Here is a 19614-nt window from a genome sequence, read left to right as displayed (position 1 = left end):
AAGTTTTAATGAGCCAGTGAACTCACAAAAGGGGGCTCCGTATAACATAATTAAATAAAATCCAAGTAAATGGCAAGGTTTCACACACAATATTTTAGTTGAAAACAGCTGGTATGCAGAGAAAGGAGCATTGAGAGTGCATGATGCAAAAAGGCATTTCACAGAATGCAAATGCTAAAACTTTTCATATCACACATATTAAAACACTGAGCTTATAAGTGGCTTCACTCCGATTTGGAAGAACAGGTGGGGGTGACATTTTTTTGCTAGTCTGCACAGTAAAATATTTTACATGGAAGCCCAAAACAGGTTCAAAGAACCATTTGTCCTTAGGATAGAAATAAATACTCCAGAAACAGGTAGCGCCACATGGACCACCTTGCTCAATGAGCCCAGTGGTTGCTGGTTCTTTCCATGTTTCCAAAGAGGAGGCAGTGCTGGATCCCTCAAAGCTGAATCTTGCAAAGGTCAGTATTGTAAAATGTCTGTTTGGCTCAGAGCTGCAAAACTCTGCTCATTTCATGCTCACACCAACTCCTCAAACTCATTGCAAATTGCAACTAGTCAGATCTGTGCTGAACCAAATATCTCAGCATTAATAGTCTGCATTGACTATTTATGATACCATGTTTATTCCAGCCCTATAAATATTTGATATCAGAGTTGCACAAATCCTAGAGGTTTTGTTTTTTTTATTTCACATTAAGGTAACTTTGTTGTTGGTGCTGTTGCATAATATAAGGCCGTTTCAGTGTATTCCTTGAGAATGAAATTCCTGGTAAACCCAATTTTCACTTCTTCCATCAGGTTCTATCACCACCTTGCACAACCTTCCATGTGGCTACGGCTGTAATTCTGGATCAGTGTATGAAAAGTTTCTAAATTCTTCTTGGTTAATCATTGCAAGAATCCCCTCTTCGATGGGGGTTAGAACTGGTTCTTCTTTTATAAAATCAGGATCAAAATTACTAACATCTTCGCTGCATTTCTGCCAAACAAAAAAGACAAAAAGAGGAGAGGTCAAAACCGTGCACCATCACTTTTCTATTCTCTTTGTTTGTAACTTATTCTCGTCTTGAGTGAGATGCATGACTGCCTCCATGGAGTGCTCAGCTGTTCTGTAACTCACTTTGGGCTGCATCCTGTAAGATGCTGAGTGGCCCTGCTTAGCCCTTTACAGCCTGTCCTTTGTAAGCCTCCATAGGCCTTTTGCAGGCAAACCCCTCGCTGACTTAGTTGACAACAGCTGGAGTTTTGGCTGCACTGTCGCTGAATGGCAGACCCCATGGAGCAGTAATCCCTTACTTTGTTTAAGTGTCAGATTGCACAGACCCAGCCATTCACAGTAATTATACACACAGTTTCCAATTAGCTGAATCTACACAGTCTTTCCTTATCTGTGCAGTGTCTGAAACGGCCTAGTTGGGGGATATTCTCCTTTGTTCAAAAGCCATTATACTTGTACAATAATGAATTAGTAATGCTACAGGAAGAACAAACACCGTCTCCAGGTGCCGGATTCCTACCCACCCAGTACAAAGTATGATCGTTTTTAATAGAGACCCCAAAGTTGGCTTATGGTACATTTTGACACAACGCTGATTTTTCCTGCCCCAGAACAGCAAGGAGAAGTTTTATTACCACGAGAGTTTATTTTTCCAGATCCACTCTAGCAAGGGAATTCACTAGACCCTGCAGAATGGTCACTTTACACTGTGCAAGAACATGTGCATGTTTCGAGTGGGATTTTCAAACATACTCAGCATTGGCTCAGCTCTGCTCCCACCTGTGTCTCAAAAGGGCATTTTACCATTGACTTCCAGGGTGGGCTGAGAGCCTTGGAAAAGCCCACCTGGATGGTTTCCTTGACAAGTCTCACAAACCTTGCACAACCCAAGAGATGTTCAAGCTCAGCAGACACACAGGTCTCTGGATGGTAATAGAAAGCTTGGTTCTGAAGTCCGAACTCCTCATTAGCCAAAGCAAAGGCCAAGTACCAGTAGGGTGAGCAGATAGCAAGTGTGAAAAATCGGGACGGGGTGGGGGGCAATAGGGGCCCATATAAAAAAAGCCCCAAATATCGGGACTGTCCCTATAAAATCGGGACATCTGGTCGCCCTGAGTACCAGGGATGGCTGGGCTGGGGTCCCAACATTAAGACTGGGGAAGATCCTGGTCCCAGGAAGATTTGGATTCAGGTGAAGGAAAAGGCAGAACATAAAGAGCCTGATCCTGAAAAGTACTGAGCACCTGCAAGGACCACTGGGCCTGATTCTGCATGCACTGAACTCACTGGGATTTGAACAGGAGGGGGGCCCACTGACTGCAATGTGAGATAAAGGAGCTCAGCAGCCCTGCGGATCAGGCCCCAAAAGGGAATTTAAAAGGCAGTGGTGCCATAGGAAGCGAACTGGAGAGAATCTCCATTGGGAATGAGCGCGAAAGCATCATGAGGAGCATCCGTGGGACAGTATGGTATCAGGGGACAGAGGGACCAGCATCATGAGGAGCATCCGTGGGACAGTATGGTATCAGGGGACAGAGGGACCAGCACTCTGTGCTCCCCATCATTGTAATTATTCAATGGCATTACAGTAGCACCCACTGGGCTGGGCACTGTACAAATACCCAGTGAGAGACAGCCCCTGTCCTGGACAGGTCACTGTCTCAATAGACAAGGCAAGGTTAAGTTGGGGGAAGGGAAGGATTATTACCCCACATTTTGCACATGGGAATTAAAGCACAGAGGGGAGTTAGGTACCTAATCTGCTTAGACACTTCTGAAAATGTGTCATTAGATGCTTAAGTATCTTTCTGTCCCAGGCAGATTGAGGAACTTGACCAGCATCACAGAGGGATATCTGTGGCAGAACTGTGAATTGAGCCCAATTCTCCTAAGTCCCAGTCCAGTGCCTTAATCACAAAGTCGCCCTTCCACTGCATCCTTCTCCCCAGTAGTTATACAGCTAGTGAAAGAATTCAACAAAAGGAGATTCTCTTGCTGGCTCCCCATCACTCACAATTCGAGGTCTGAAAGGCGGTTCCATCTGGCGCTGGTTCAGGAGGTCCCAATCCAATCCTTTAAAGTAGGGGTGCCTCAGTATAGTGTTCTCTCCACCCAGAGCCAGGCTGCCCAGGCGCATGTTGGGGTTCTTGGTCATAAACTGCAGAGCAAAATAAATGAACCTGGTTAGTCCTTTACTCACATCCAGCAAGGAGACGGGAGAGACACCTATTACTAGCAATCACACAAACTTTCTTGTTGAGCCTACTTTGCTGGCCAGACTTTCCACCTTCATTACACTGGAAGAGCATGCAGGGATCCTGACTCCTCTTTTAGGGAGGAAGCATGGGTATATTTATGTCCTTGGCCACTTATATTTCACTTACATCCTTGGTTACCATGATAGTAAAAGAAGGTTAAAGTGCATCATCTGCAGCACTATTGACATTGCACAGTGTTTTGGGGGGGGTTCTTTTTCAAGAACAAAAGCTCTTTATAAGGTTGGTATTTGCCAGCTGCCTGGGTTTTGGATTAGTCAGTTTTTAATGGTTCCTTTTTCCTAAACCTCAGCCTGCTGAAGTGAAGCCAGAAACCTGCAACGAGCTTCTTGCAGTCTCTCAGAAATCGGAGATGGCTGAGGAGAATGAGGAAGGGTTTGAATGTCACAGATCATTAAGAAGGAAGCAGCAACCCAAAGAAAATTGAACATATGAATTCATACAGGTGACATCACCTTTTGTATGTGAAACCTATTGGAGGACTTTCCCATCTCTGCTACGAGAGGAAGAAACCTCTGTATAGCAGCATCAAACTTCAGCTAGGGGTTCTGATCTGGAGGAAAGTAATAAGAAAAGCTATGGCTCATCTAACTGGTTCAGTACTGGGGTGAGAGGGATATGGCTTGTACCTTTCAGATTCTAGAAATGCTCAAGTGAGAATGCATTTTCAAGCAGTTGGGAAGTCTTTTCTCATACGAGGAATAGAGTATTTTCCTTTGTTTTTAAACTTCAGGACCTATTTTTTTTTTTTAAAAGAAACCAAATCAAAATCCCCACCCCCCAACATTTGATTCACTAGAGTAAGAGAAATCCGATTCAATTTGATTGGGAAAAAACAGCCACTTCAATTTGCCGGGACAGCTGAAAGGGCAGCAGAAAGGAACATCAGGATCATTGGTTGAGTTGTCCAGATGAGTTTCTCGAGGATGAAAGAGCATTACATTCTTTAAATACCGTACCAGCCACACCAGGCATCTGGTCACTGTTGATAGAATTTTAAGTCTACTGCATCCTCGGCAATGAGAAAATTAAAATGAGCAGGAGGAGCTTTGAGAAACCTTCTTGAATCCGACTGGAAGAACCTTTCAGAAGGCTGGAATTCCTTGAAGAGGAATTACTAAAAGGCCCAGTCATTCCCTCCCCTGGACAGTCCCATGAGAGGGGACGGGGATCACTGGAAATTCTGCAAGATTCACCTCAAGGAGTTTCCTCCACATTTCCCCCATGAATGGGATGGGCTTTCTGACCTCATGCAAGTGTGCGTGGGGGATTTTGCAGCCTGGGAAGCCTATAGGACCCTCAGCTCCACAAATAAACCAAACAGCACCCTCTTGGACTTCAGGCCACTGGCACAGGGAGCCAGCTCCTGTGTGGAGCTCTCTGACCTCCCAACCTTCTTCCTTGGCAGCATGGCTTCCATGGGAGCCATGCTGCCACGGGCTCTCCCATCCTATGTCTGTTTTCCACCAACCCTGCCAGAAGGTGCAGAAGGGGAGTTAATGCAGTTTACTGCAGCTGATAATCTGGATTCACAGGTGGCTGTGCCCTAAGCGTGCCCCTTCTGTACCACAAAGTGCCAGCTATGTGGTATCTCCTGGGTGGGGACAAAATACAGTGGAAGGGCTGTTTCCCTCCTATGAACGCCCCCTCCTATTCTACCTGCTTTTGTTCCTCTGCCAGCACAATCCAAGGGAAGTACGCATCCCTAAAACACTCTGATTTGGGATTAGTGGATTCCCCTTGATCTATTTCTCTGTAAAATCTTCCATGACCGCTCAGATTCCAATCCATATACAAATCAGTGAGGGGCAAAGTGAAACCCATTCAGAGCCTTTATATGAACTTCTTAGGTTTGCAAAAGTAGCTGGAAATCATATGATTACAGACCCACTAGTGAGATTCCCTGTGATGTTGCTTCCAGTCATGCTGGAGAGATGAGAACATCTCTCCTACTGTTTTAGCAGACCCACTTCTGAACCCAGAGGGAAAGTAAAAATTACTCTTTTTCTTATTTGTATTACAGTGGTTCTTAGAGGCCCCTACCATGATCAGGTCCCATTGTGCTAGGCCCTGTACAAACACATAGTACAAGACAGTATTTTCCCAAAAGAACTTGGATTAAATAGGCAAGACAAAGGAGGGGAAGGAGAAATGGAGGCACATCTAGATGAAGTAACTTGTCCAAGGTCACACAACAGCTGGAAATAGAGCCCAGGTCTCCTGACTCCCAGCCCAGTACCTATCCACTACACTATGCCGCCTCTGCTAAGAATGAAAAATAACAAAGATTTTCAAGTCTCAGCAAAGTCTCATGGAGGATAGGTCCATCAGTGGATATGGGCAGGGATGGTGTCCCTAGTGTCTGTTTGCCAAAACTGGGAACGGGCAACAGGGGATGGATCACTTGCTCTGTCCATTCCCTTTGAAGCACCTGGCATTGACCACTGCTGGAAGACAGGATACTGGGCTAGACGGACCTTTGGTCTGACCCAGTATGGCCATTCTGATGTTCTAAAGGCTTGGTACATATAGGTTCAAGCCATGTAACCAACAAAAATCAGAAGGGTCTGTCCATTCACAAAACCAACCCAGAGCCCTAGGAAGTAGGACTGTGCTTACATTCTCACTGACTTGTTTTATTCACCATTACGCCAAAACTGCATCAAGCAAAGGCATCCAGTGCAACAAATCAAGGTCCACCCAATTGTTCTGGTTCTGTTAGCTGGCTCTGATTAGCACAGTAGACCTCCTGCACCTCCTCGGGGAATTATAGCTGACACAAGACAGTAGGTATCTCAAACCCGAATGTATCTGGTTTTTGGTATCCAAAGAAGGCAGGAAGGGAATCAGTCCTTCCCATTTGCTCACTTATGGAATGCACTTCTCATTGCCTGCCCCCTGGGGCAGTTGTGGGAAGATGCATAATTACTGCCAAGCTCATGGCTGGGCCTCTGTGAAAATCCTTTTGAAGTGATCCTTGTTTCAGAAGAGTAAACATCTTTGGAAATGATTTGAACCACTGGATACCTGATCAAAGAGCCTCCTTCTCCTGTGCTTCATATTTGAGGTATAAATTCAGTCCTGTTCTGTAGTTTGTCTTGTTTTGGAAGTGTGTGTGTTCACTGTGCACAGGCACTGGGGCTCAAGTGATAACGCAGAAGCCTGAACAATTATCTTTAGGTCTCTCTCAAAAATAAAGGGCCCCTATCTCAGGAAGGCCCCTTTACACCACTTTGACAGAGTAGGTGGGTCCTTAAGAGTGAGTGTAAATAACTTAGTTTTCCGAAGGCACCTGTACATGACCAGAGTGATAGCAAAGGGCTGTATTAAATGAGAATCAGGCCCAAAATATTCTGTTTTAAAACAGGCAGGATACAACTGGAAAGGACAGTCACATTTATTATCATCACACATAACTGCATCCATCTCTGACTGACTTCTTTTACACTGTACTGAGGCATTTTGCATGCAAATACAGCTCAGTATGTGTGATTTATCATTCTGAAATTCTAGCCCTTAGATGTCATTATACAGTACCTGTAAACGGTTACTATATTCATGGCACCCCAGAACATCCTCCCCAATTACACAGGCTGATGTGCTGTCCTCATGCCGCTATGACCCAGGGGCTGTCACAAACACCATGCTGTTTGCCATTTCTAGTCTTTCGGTGCATGAAATCTTATCATGCTTTCTAGAAATGGTGTGTCTGGGGCAGACTGGATACAGTCTGTATGTTTTATGTTGGAAATGGTTGGGTTTAACATCATCAAGTACGGTAGGTATCTGGCAACTGAGTCCCAGGAAAAACAGAATGCTAACAGCACCTCTTACTAACTAAGTGTGTCAATGTTAGTATTTTGTGCCATAATGTAGTTACATATCGTAGCATCTGATGCACTTCAAATTAAAGGCTCAAATGTTCAAAGCCGCCTAAGGGATTTGGATGCCTGATTCTCATTACATTTAATAATCTAAAAGATATGCTCTAATTCAGTCCAAAGTAATGGGATTCACGCAGGATTCACTGGCTGAAATTCTAAGGCAGGAGGTCAGACAGATGATTATGATGGTCTCTTCTGGCCTTAAAAATCTATGAAACTCCCTAGGCAGCTTAGAACCTCAGTAAAAATGTTGTATTATTTATTCTTTGTATTATGGTAGTCTCTAGAGGCCTAATAGCAGGGACACGATATGCTAGGTGTTATACATATACACAGTAAAAGACAGCCCCTAAATAGACAGGACAGACAAAGAGTGGGAGGAAAAAAAAGTATTATCTCCATTTTACTGATGGGTAACTGAGGCATAAGTGGCTCAAGGTCACAGAACAAGTCTGTGGCAGAGCAGGGAATTAAACCCAGCTCTCCAGAGTCACAATCCAGTCCCTTAATCACAAAGACCAGCCTTCCTCTCTAAAGTGTTTACATGACGTTATGGGAGATTGAAGCTTGTGCCAATGGCTCCAAAATTTTAGCCAACACCTTCCTAACTAGTCAGTGGCAGGACGGGTATTGCAGGATGCCATGCTAGGCCACTAGAGAGCTCTGAGGGCTTCTGGATACCAGATGAGACATGAAGAGGACAAGGGAAAACACACAAGGACATTTAAAAAATCCAGGGCCTGGCCTCTAGGATTGTACTGGGAAATGATAAACTCTGGAAGAGGAAAGTCTTGGCCCCACAAAACTTAGGCCAATATATATTCATAATCAGGCCCAGGTCTGAAAGACCTACAGGGCCTTCCAGGTCACACAACTCTTCTGTGTTTTGGCAGGTAATGGGAGATGATTCACAGGTAAAAGGTTTCCCTTGGAAAATGTCATTTAGTACTTAATCAGTATCTGTACTTTGCACCAATAATTAGACAACTGATATGAATATCTGCCACTGGACCCAGCCCTATCTACAAACTGCCCATCAAAGAGTTACATAGAAAGAATGAGACAGCCCTTAGCAAAAGCAAAACAGGTTAAAAATTGTATGTCACTTGATCCTGCTTCCATTGAAATCAATGGCCTTGACTCCTCTGTTTACATGGGTTTGTAAAGCTGTAAACTCACAGTTAGATTGAACCTGACCTCATCTGAACTTCCCAGAGGCGCATCAGCCAAAAACAGCACACTGAGCCAGAACACCTGACTTCCATGGAATTATTGATACATATTTACTGAAAGAACATATAACGAATCACTCCATACAGTTAAGAGTGGAAGATTAGTCTGCCAGTGATGCTACAACAGAGATTGTAGGGATAAGAGAGCTCATCATTGGGAAAATATTTTGTCACCCACCAGAGTTAAATCTGTAGACAGGTTCTGTACACTGCTTGCCCCAGAGCACTGCAACTGATTTATAAAGAACCATGCCTTGTAAACTTGTCTAGAGACTTGAGAATGTGCAGAAACGTTTGCACAAACTAGGTTTCTAATAATAATTTCCTTGCTTTTTAGAGTTTTATATATAATGATCTCTCTCTCTCTCTCAGACACACTCAGCATTATTTTAACATATCTATTTTGCATTTATTTATCATCAGTGATTAGTTTCACATGTAATATTCTGGTGAGTAGGTTACTTCTTAGTGGGGGGGACTGTAAAAAAAAAAAAAATCCAAACACGAGGGGTGAGGGGAAAAGCATCTCAGGAACTTGGAAGGGTGAGGAATGAAAATGCCTTCTTTAGCCACAACAGTTGGCTTCTATTAGCAATAATTATTATTACTTGTACTACAGTAGTGTGTAGCTGTCACAACTCAGGTCATTGAGTTAGGTTGCTTACGTACACTTAGTAAGACATAACCGAAGCCCTGAGGAGTTTACGATCTAAACAGACAAGAGAGAGACACAGAAGGTAAGTATTTAATGAAGTGTTATTATCCCCATTTTACAGATGGGGAACTGAAGCACAGAGAAGTTAAGTGACCAGCCCAGAGACACACGGAGAGCTTGTGGCAGAGCCGATGACAGCTCTCCTGAGTCCCAACCCATCTCTTAACCACATGACCAACCTTCTTCAAATGGACACTGAGCCAGACCATCCCAATCCAACTCTTGCCTTCAAGATGTTAAGCAAAAGCAATATTTCCTTGTACTTTTTCTTAGTTTCCCTCTTGTTGTTAGTGAAGTATGATAAACACAAAAAGGAAAAGCAAGAGTGCACTAGACTAATGGAACCAAACTACAGCTCCCTTGGGAATGAGACAGAATGGGCTCTCCAGGATACTCAGGCTCATTCAGAGGAGTGGCCTGGAACAACAAAACAGAAATTAACTCTAAAGGAAACAGGGTTTCTCAAAGATCTATCTGATTTTAGACAAAGGGGAATCGTTATATAAATAGAGCAATTACTCTAATTAAGGCTTCTCTTCGTGAATCTTGTGACTGAACACTGGACTTGCAGCAAACGTGGTTTGACTATTATGTAAGCAAAACAAACCAACAATATATGATTTCATTAGCCTTCAGCAGCCTCTAAACAAAGGGGAAGACGCATTTGTTAATGACGTGAAGTCAGGAGGCACTCAGATAGCATAGGAGCCCTTCATTAGCAGCTCTTACGGGGCTCAGTCCTGAGCTCCTTTCTTGGACAAGACTCCCATTACCTTCCATGAGAGCACTGCCTGAATTAGACCAGGCATATAACTCCCCAAAGTGCCTAAATGGCTCAGAAGCCGTAATCCCATTTTCAAAAGTGACCCAGGCACTTAGGCCTTGGCTACACTTGCGAGTTACAGCGCTGTAAAGGCTCCCCCAGCGCTGTAACTCACTCCCCGTCCACACTGGCAAGGCATTTGCAGCGCTGTATCTCCGTGGTTGCAGCGCTGCATGTACTCCACCTCTCCGAGAGGAATAGCGAGTATTGCGCCGCCGCTGCAGCGCTGCGGCGCCAGTGTGGCCGCCCAATGTGCTGTGAATGGCCTCCAGAAGTATTCGGCAGTATCCCACAATGCCTGTTCTAGCCACTCTGGTCATCAGTTCAAACTCTACTGCCCTGGCCTCAGGTAACCAACCATGTGACTGACCCTTTACATTCCCCGGGAATTTTAAAAATCCCCTTCCTGTTTGCTCAGCCCGGCGTGGTGTGGAGTGCTATCAGCGAATCTTTCCAGGTGACCATGCCTCCACGCGCCAAGCGAGCCCCAGCATGGAGCAATGGTGAGTTGCTGGACCTCATCAGTGTTTGGGGGGAGGAAGCTGTACAGTCCCAGCTGCGCTCCAGCCATAGGAATTACGATACCTTCGGGAAGGTATCAAAGGACATGATGGAAAGGGGCCATGACCGGGACGCCCTGCAGTGCAGGATTAAAGTGAAGGAGCTGCGGAGTGCCTACCGCAAAGCCCGCGACGCAAACGGCCGCTCGGGTGCTCCCCCCGCGACCTGCCGATTCTACAAAGAGCTGGATGCGATACTTGGGGTTAACCCCACCTCCACTCCGAGCACCACCATGGACACTTCAGAGCCGGTGTGGGGGGGAGAGGGGGAGGAGGAAAACGGGAGTGATGGTGGTGGGCCGGATGGAGACACCCCGGAATCCCTGGAGCCATGCAGCCAGGAGCTCTTCTCGAGCCAGGAGGAAGGTAGCCGGTCGCAGCGGCCGGTACTTGGTGGAGGACAAACAGAAGAGCAGGTTCCCGGTAAGCGGGTTTTTTTTTTGGGAAGGAATTTTTTCGGTGCGGGCTCTTTGGGAGAGGAGGGTTAGGCATGCATGCCTAGATGCGGAATAGTGCATTGATGTGGTTTATCACATCGCGGTAATCGGCCTCGGTAATCTCCTCGAATGTCTCATCCAGAATGTGTGCAATGCGCTTGCGCAGGTTTATTGGGAGAGCCACCGTGGTCCTTGTCCCAGCCAGGCTAACGTGTCAGTGCCACTGTGCCGCGAGGGGCGGGGGGACCATTGCTGCACACAGGCAAGCTGCATATGGGCCAGGGCGGAAGCCGCATTGCAGCAGAAGACCCTCCCTTGCTTCCCAGGTCACCCTCAGCAGCGAGATATCGTCCAGGACGAACTCCTGTGGAAAATGTTGGGACAGTGTTCAGTGTAGGTGCCCCCTGAAGCTGTTGGCTCTCCCCAAGGCACAGAAACCCAGAGGACAGTGAAGCCCTGAAACAATCAGTCCCCCTTACTCACCATTTTGAGGCTCCCATGGGATATGTGTGCTCTGTTTCGGACGGGAAAATTATGCTATTGTGTAGACCCTGTGTGTTTTCTACTCCTTAAGTGCGGGGGGAATCATTACTCTGTCTGGTATGAACAATGCTGCCTCTGTTAAATGTTGCATTTTGCCTATACAGCTGCATCAACCTTGAGACCTCAGCCATCCCTCTTATCGCCTGCTCAGAGACTGCAAAGACTCAGGAAGAGACCGCGAAAAAGCAAAGACGACATGCTGCAAGAAGTGATGTGGCAATCTATTAAAGAGAATGAGAAAGCACAGGACTGGAGGGAGAGAGAAAGCAGGATCCGCCAGGAAAACGCAGCGCACCGGCGGCAAAGCACTGCGCACCGGCAGCAAAGCACTGATAGGCTCATAAGCATCCTGGAGCGCCAAGCAGATGCTATCCAGGAGCTGGTAGCCATGCAGAAAGAGGAGCAGTACCGCAAACGCCACCCCCCCCTACAGCCCTTGTCCCAAAACTGTTTCCGTTGTGCCCCACTGTCACCTCCAACCCACTTTCCCCAACTTCCATGTTCTTCACGCCACCCGCTGCCTCCAACACCAGTATCTTCACCACCCAGCCCTGAAAACTACGACCCTTACCCTCTGCACTCAACCCCCATCACCATGCAGTATAGCTGTCCTGAAGTGCAGCACTCACTGCACAGCACACCAGACAGGACATACGCGAATCTGTGATTGTACCGTTCCCCACTCCACCCCCTTGTTTCTTTTCAATAAATATATTTTTTTTCTTTTCAATAATTGGATTCTTTGGCTTTGAAAACATTCTTTATTATTGCATAAAGTAAAAGACTCCTTAGCCCAGGAAATAAACAGGCACTGCAAGTCTGCTTGTCTGCTAAGCAGACACTGATTCCTAAAGATTGGAACTACTGCACTTCACTCCTGTGCAGGGCACCAGATATCACTGCTGGTTTTCAGCCTCAAATTGCTCCCTCAAGGCATCCCTAATCCTTGCAGCTCCGCGCTGGGCCCCTGTAATAGCCCTGCTCTCTGGCTGTGCAAATTCAGCCTCCAGGTGTTGAACCTCGGAGGTCCATGCCTGAGTGAAGCTTTCACCCTTCCCTATTATGGAGGGCACAGCACGCGGATATAACCGCGGGGATGCTGTTTTCGGCCAAGTCCAACTTCCCATACAGAGATCGCCAGCGACCCTTTAAACGGCCAAAGGCACACTCCACAGTCATTTGGCACCGGCTCAGCCTGTAGTTGAACCGTTCCTTGCTGCTGTCAAGGCTCCCTGTGTAGGGTTTCATGAGCCACGGCATTAACAGGTAAGCGGGATCTCCAAGGATCACAATGGGCATTTCAACTTCCCCACCGTGATCTTCCGCTCTGGGAAAAAAAGTCCCGGCCTGCATCTTCCTGAACAGCCATGTGTTCCGAAAGACGCATGCGTCATGCACCTTTCCAGGCCAGCCTGTGTTAATGTCAATGAAACGCCCACGGTGATCCACAAGCGCCTGGAGAACCATAGAGAAATACCCCTTCCGATTAACGTACTCGGATCCTAGATGGGGTGGTGCCAGAATAGGAATGTGCGTCCCATCTATCGCCCCTCCACAGCTAGGGAACCCCATTTGTGCAAAGCCATCCACTATTTCCTTCACGTTACCCAGAGTCACGGTTCTTCTGAGTAGGATGCGATTAATGGCCTTGCAAACTTGCATCAACATGATTCCAACGGTCGATTTTCCCACTCCAAACTGGTTTCCGACCGACCGGTAGCTGTCTGGAGTTGCCAGCTTCCAGATTGCAATAGCCACCCGCTTCTCCACTGGCAGGGCAGCTCTCAATCTCGTGTCCTTGCGCCGCAGGGTGGGGGCAAGCTCCTCACACAGTCCCATGAAAGTGGCTTTTCTCATCCGAAAGTTCTGCAGCCACTGCTCGTCATCCCAGACTTCCATGATGATGTGATCCCACCACTCGGTGCTTGTTTCCCGAGCCCAAAAGCGGCATTCCACGGTGCTGAGCATGTCCGTGAATGCCACAAGCAATTTCGTGTCGTACGCGTTACGCGGCTCGATAGCATCGTCGGACTCCTCACCCTCACTGTCACTTTGGATCTTAAGGAATAGTTCGACAGCCAAACGTGACGTGCTGGCGAGACTCGTCAGCATATGCCTCAGCAGTTCGGACTCCATTTCCCGCAGACAGATCGCGCTGCACAGAAACCTCTGAAAGATGGCGCCAAAGGTGGACGGCAACAAAGGGATTTCTGGGATGCGAAGCGATGCATCACGGGGCATTGGGACAGGACCCAGAATCCCCGGCACCCACGTCCCCTTCCCACAACCCACGGCGCCAGAATGGGAAAAGGTGCTCTGTGGGATAGCTGCCCATAATGCACTGCTCCCAATAGCGCTGCAATTGCCGCAAATGTGGCCACGACAGTGCACTGGGCAGCTGTCAGTGTGGACAGACTGCAGTGCTTTCCCTACTCAGCTGCACGAAGTCAGGTTTAACTCACAGCGCTGTACATCTGCAAGTGTAGCCAAGGCCTTAGGTTCCACTGACTGTCACTGACAATTAGGCTCCTAAGTGCTGAAGTCATTTTTTGAACATAGGATTTAGACTTCCACGTCAATGAGGCACTTTTGAAAATGTCAGCTCTCTTCTACACTGAGGATTTGCCCCGATTACAGCTAGCGGTGGCCAGATGCAGCAGGAGCAGTACTGCTGCTTGGCCCCTTGTGCAGGATGGTAAATTGCTATAAGCTGTGATTCCTACCAGTCAGTTTACCATAGTTTTAAGCAGGGGTGAGCTCCATTGATGCAAATAACAGCTTTGCCTGTCTGTGTTGGGGTTCTGGCTACTGCTGGCAGGAATCAAGGCAAATTCTCCCATGTAGACAAGGCCTGAAGAATGCAGCATTAGGTCTAGGGAGTAGAAATATATTTGAAATGCATTTTTGAAAATGGGGGGAAATTCTTGGTTATTTCCCCTTTCCAGCTAAGAAGTAAAGGGGAGGTGGGTAAGACTAAATTACTCCTCTCTGCTCTTCCGAAAGCCACATGGAGTGTAAAACTTAACATCTATCACAACGGCACTAGCAACAGCTTTAGTGCTACAGCCCCCGGTGCTAAGGATAAAAATGTCAGTGCTGCAGAGGTTAACTTCACGGATATTAAATTGAGATAAGTTTGGTCTCACTCCTGCTTGGTCTCTAGATGATCACGGGACCACTGGATGAGGGGCTGACAATTCCAACAGCTGCAGAGAACAAAGAAGATTACTCTGTTGTGAAGATTGTTGAGGAAGATGGATACGCAAAATAAATCAGGGTAGAAAGAGGAAGCAGTGTGAGTGATTGACACATCTGGGGCTACATTTTCTGCAGCTGTAAATGGGTAAAGCTTCATTGACATCAATGGAATCTTGCCCATTCACACAGCCAGGGCCGGCTCCAGCATTTCTGCCGCCCCAAGCAAAAAAAAAAAAAAAAAAAAAAAAAAGCCGCGATCGTGATCGGCGGCAGCAATTGGAAAAAAAAAAAAAGCGGCGATCGGCGGCGGCAGTTCAGCGGCAGGTCCTTCGCTCCTAGAGGGAGTGAGGGACCTGCCGCCCCCGAATTGCCGCAGGTGCCGCCCCTCTCCCTTGGCCGCCCCAAGCACCTGCTTGTTAAGCTGGTGCCTGGAGCCGGCCCTGCACACAGCAGAGAATCTGGTCCCAAAAGGTAGCTCTCTGCCCCAGGTGAAGTTAGAATACTGATCGTTTAGCTTCAAACTAACTTCTTGTACTGGAATCTGCTTGCTTCCCCCCAACTTTTTCAGATGTTCCCATCAACACAAATACAACACAAAAATGAATAGACTTAGGCCAAAATTTTCAAACCTGGGTACCTAAAATAAAAAAATAATCACGATTAATCACGCAATTAAAAAAATTAAGCACAATTAATTGCACTGATAAACAATATTAGAATACTATTTATACAAATATTTTTGGATGTTTTCCACATTTTCAAATATACTGATTTCAATTACAACACAGAATACAAAGTGTACAGTGCTTATTTTAATTAACACATTATTGTTTTAATGAGTGTCATCAGCATGGAAGCATGTCCTCTGGAATGGTGGCTGAAGCACGAAGGAGCATACAAATGTTCAGCATATCTGGCACATAAATACCTTGCAATGCTGGCTACGGAAGTGCCATGCGAACATCTGTTCTCGCTTTCAGGTGACATTGTAAATAAGAAGCAGGCAGCCTTATCTTCCATAAATGTAAACAAATTTGTTTGTCTGAGCAATTGGCTGAACAAGCAATAGGACTGAGTGGACTTGTAGGCTCTAAAGTTTTACATTGTTTTGTTTTTGAGTGCAGTTGTGTAAACAAAAAAAAAATCTACATTTGTAAGTTGCGCTTTCATGATAAAGAGATTGCACTACAGTACTTGTATGAGGTGAATTGAAAAATACTATTTCTTTTAAAAATATACTTGACACTTTCTTTTGTTTATCATTTTTACAATGCAAATATTTGTAATAAAAATAATATAAAGTGAGCACTGCACACTTTGTATTCGGGGTTGTAATTTAAATCAATGTATTTGAAAATGTAGAAAAACATCCAAAATAGTTAATAAATTTCAATTTGTATTCTATTGTTTAACAGTGCGATTAAAACTGAGATTAATTGTGATTCATTTTTAAAATCGCGATTCATTTTTTTGAGTTAATCACATGAGTTAACTGCGATTAATCGACAGCCCTACTAATAATGTATTAATGTAGATGAGTTTCTCATAGGCTTGGCAGAAGAGAGAATATTTAGTGTGATCTCTTTGGAAGTTCTCTCAGCTGGGAAGCTACAGGGATTCCAGAATGAGGTTCTGAGATTGGAGCTGGAGAACTGCTCAGGAAATGCAAGATGAAAAGTAAACAAAAGTTGTTTACAAGGATCCAGCACAGAGCTTCAAAAAGCAAGTCAAATATTTTAGTGTGGCTTTGACAGCCAAAGCTTAATCTAACTGTTGGGTCTGCCCACTCAGAAAAGATGCCAAAGGGAATGATGTATTGGCATATTTGAAGGCATTTTTAATATCTGCTTTTGTTAGCCAGGCTCCTTGACTGTGAGGAGAAGCAATGAGTTCAGCATGGCTCCTCTTTGATTTCAGTTGTGTCCACCATTGTGTGCATCCTTTCCCCTTTAATCCTTGTCTAAAACCTTACAGTACCCAGTTTGTTGCACAAACAAGTTCACGCTGCTTGTTCTGACACTGTGTGCAAAACAGATTAGCTGCTGCCTTCTATTTGTTCTTAACACAAAGAACGTGGGCCGGATCCATGGACCATGCGTGCAAAGAAGGGAGAGCACTGTGGTAACACTCCATGTGTTCTCTGGGGGATGTGTCAGTGTAGCCAGCTATAAGCCACCAGCTCCTGGTTCTCCCCTCTCACATTCCAGTCCACTGTAGGATGCATTCTGGGGTGCAGCTGGAGGGCACACCAGCCAGCAGAAGTTACAGCAGTCACAAGGTTGCTCTTACTGGCCCTAAGATTTGGGGGATGAGGCAGAAAGGTGGCAGAAAGCTAAGCTCAGTCCTATGTATTTAATTCTCTGCTCCCCTGGCACTGGTAGCAGTTTGCTTGTATTATGTTCTTGAAAAAAATCTGCTTCATAAAAAAAAAATCTTCTTACTGCAAGAACCCTGGTCTCTCCCACCATCTCTCCTAACTAATGACATTTTCAAGTTGCTGATTGGGACAAGACTGAGGCTCATCTGGCTCCATGCTCTCTCTCATGGACTCGGGAAGACCTTCCTAAAAGTATGCTGATGAGCAAGCGTAAGGTGTCCGACACTAGGTGTAACCAATATAGCTGGTAATGTTTACATCCCCTAGGATGTATAGTTTATTTCTCCTGCATTCTCATTGCTTTCTTTACTGCAGCTTGCCTGGGCTGAGGGCCATAGGGGAATTTTTTTCAGTATCTCTCAGTTCTAGTTTCTGGCCAGATTGTGGTATGTTCGTTTGGCACAGATTCAGTCTCTGAGCGCTTTATTTTGGAACGATTATCCTCCATTTACTTGGACTGAATCACATTTAGCACTTACCACATAAGATATTAAAATGATCTCAGCTCTGCTTTAATTGCATTTTTGTGGGGGGCCTCACCATTTTCTGTGCTTCCTTACTTGGTATCACCCGCAAACTAGGAAAATCCCTGTTTTCTATACACTGTTATCGACCTTATCTATAAAAATAAACTGGTTCACTGCACTAGACTTTGATTTAAAAGGTGCAATTATGGTGTTATTTATATGAACACATAAAGCATTGACCAGAATGCACTACCCGAGTTCCTCTATGTAGCATGCTGCTTTAGTGCTTGATTCTGCCATCCTTATGTACCCTGAGTAGTACCTGACTCTGAGTAGCCCCACTGATTTCAGTGAAACTACTTGTGGAACTACTCAGTGTAAGTAAGGATGGCTGAATCACACCTCAAAGCAACAAGCTAACAGAGGCATCCTGGCAGCAGGGCATTCTGGGAAATCCAGTTGTCTCTCTACATGCTCTCAAGCACTATGGGGAGATTCTCCAGGACAGACTGCATCCGGAGAAGAAACTCCCAATTCCCTTTTTCTCTCTTGTGCACCAGTGGCCAAGAATTAGAGCATAGATAGGTCCTGTGAGAGACAGACTTACTTTCTAATGGCCTATTTCCACAGAGATTCTTGGAGCAACATTATTTTGTTTCCTATATCCAAGCTTAGGGCCCCGATTCTCATTTACACTGCAACCCCTTTACACCACTCTGGCAGTGTAAAGGGGCTTGAAAGTGAGTGTAAATGTAACTTTCTCTCACTTTCAGGCCCCTCTACCCTGCCGGAGGAATGTAAATGGGAATCAACCGTTAGATCTTTATGACACGTTGATCACGTTATGGTGGAGAGTGCGGGCAGCTGCAAGCAAGGGTGTCACTGATCTTTGGGCAATCGCACACTTCAGTGAAGCTGATGGGTAACCACCCTTCATTCTGGCTAAATAAAATAAGCAATTAAGCACCTATATGGAGTAAAATAGCTGAAACAATAGATCCCACCGCCCAAAGCACTGGCCACATGGAAGGTCTGAGCAAGAACTCTGGTAGGATCAGGAGTTTCCCTGGGGATTGATTGCAAAACAGGTGATGGGGCATTGACTGGATTGCAGCTGTGTGTGCTGGAAGCAGACAGCAAGAGAAGCAGTGTGATTGCAGCCCTGAAAGGAAACCAAAAGAGTTTTTCTGGGCAAAGTACTGGCTGAAAAGATAGGCTAAGAAATTTTGAGCAAGGAAACGGCCTCCTGTTTGTTCCCACTGTGCACAGTGAAGAACTTTGTACACTCTTGTGAATAAACAGGATTGAACAAAGAGATACCCGACTCCCATCATCAATTTCTCCTCCTAATGAAAACAACCTAGCAAGGCCTCCAAATTGGCTCACCACTCAGCTGAAAAGAGGCAACAAGAAGATTCTGGAAGTGCGTCGATATGAGGAATAGTAAGGAAAGATATGGGACAAAATATGCTAGCTGCTGCTTGGGAGAGTGGCTTTTCCTATTCCATGATCTATTTATATTTTTCAAAACAATTCAATAAAATAATAAGTGATAAAGAGAAACATGCAGGACCCAGCGATAACACTGACCACTCTGCTCAGGAATTGACATTAGAAATCCTTCATGACAGGTACTCAACTTTGCTGCTGTTGTTTTAATCCTGGGTTCAGACAACTGCAAGTGTTAAACAGCATCAAAGGAGTTACGTAGATAACCACAGCAGGAAGTGAACTCGGTGACTTGTGGCAACAGACAGTTTGGTAAACCAGAGAATTTGCCTTCTGAGTCAGTGTCAATTCTAGATAATTGTAATCTTTAAACATAGATCAACTTCCGTCTTCTTTTCTTCTTTCCTAATTTCTGTCAATTCTAGATAATTGTGATCTATAAACATAAATCAACTTCCGTCTTCTTTTCATCTGCATTTCCAAACTAAGTGTTGAACACAGAATACTGAAACCCCAGGCTGTCCTTCCAGCATCTGACCCCTCTCTTGCAGTTTCATTCAAAATCAGCATTGCAGGCACCTACCCCCAGTCTTGATTTTGACCTTTGTGGACAACAGCAGTGTTTAAATAATACTTTTTTTCCATTA

The 19614-nt window shown here is 45.5% G+C and overlaps 1 protein-coding gene across 1 annotated transcript in view; it reads right to left on the bottom strand.

The window, feature by feature from the left end:
- Window positions 1-841: 841 nt before the first annotated feature.
- PRKCH (protein kinase C eta) overlaps window positions 842-19614 on the bottom strand; it is a 167097-nt gene continuing 148324 nt past the window's right edge. The window contains exons 13-14 of the mRNA XM_065402572.1: window positions 3021-3164; window positions 842-988 (exon numbers count right to left, since the gene is read on the bottom strand). Of these exons, the coding sequence (XP_065258644.1) occupies window positions 842-988; window positions 3021-3164 (291 nt within the window). The remainder of the gene's footprint in view (window positions 989-3020; window positions 3165-19614) is intronic.

This window comes from Emys orbicularis, chromosome 4 (assembly GCF_028017835.1).
Source record: "Emys orbicularis isolate rEmyOrb1 chromosome 4, rEmyOrb1.hap1, whole genome shotgun sequence".
Lineage (NCBI taxonomy): Eukaryota > Metazoa > Chordata > Testudines > Emydidae > Emys > Emys orbicularis.
The sequence above is the reverse complement of the archived record's forward strand: the minus strand, read 5'-3'. Positions and strand labels throughout refer to the sequence as shown.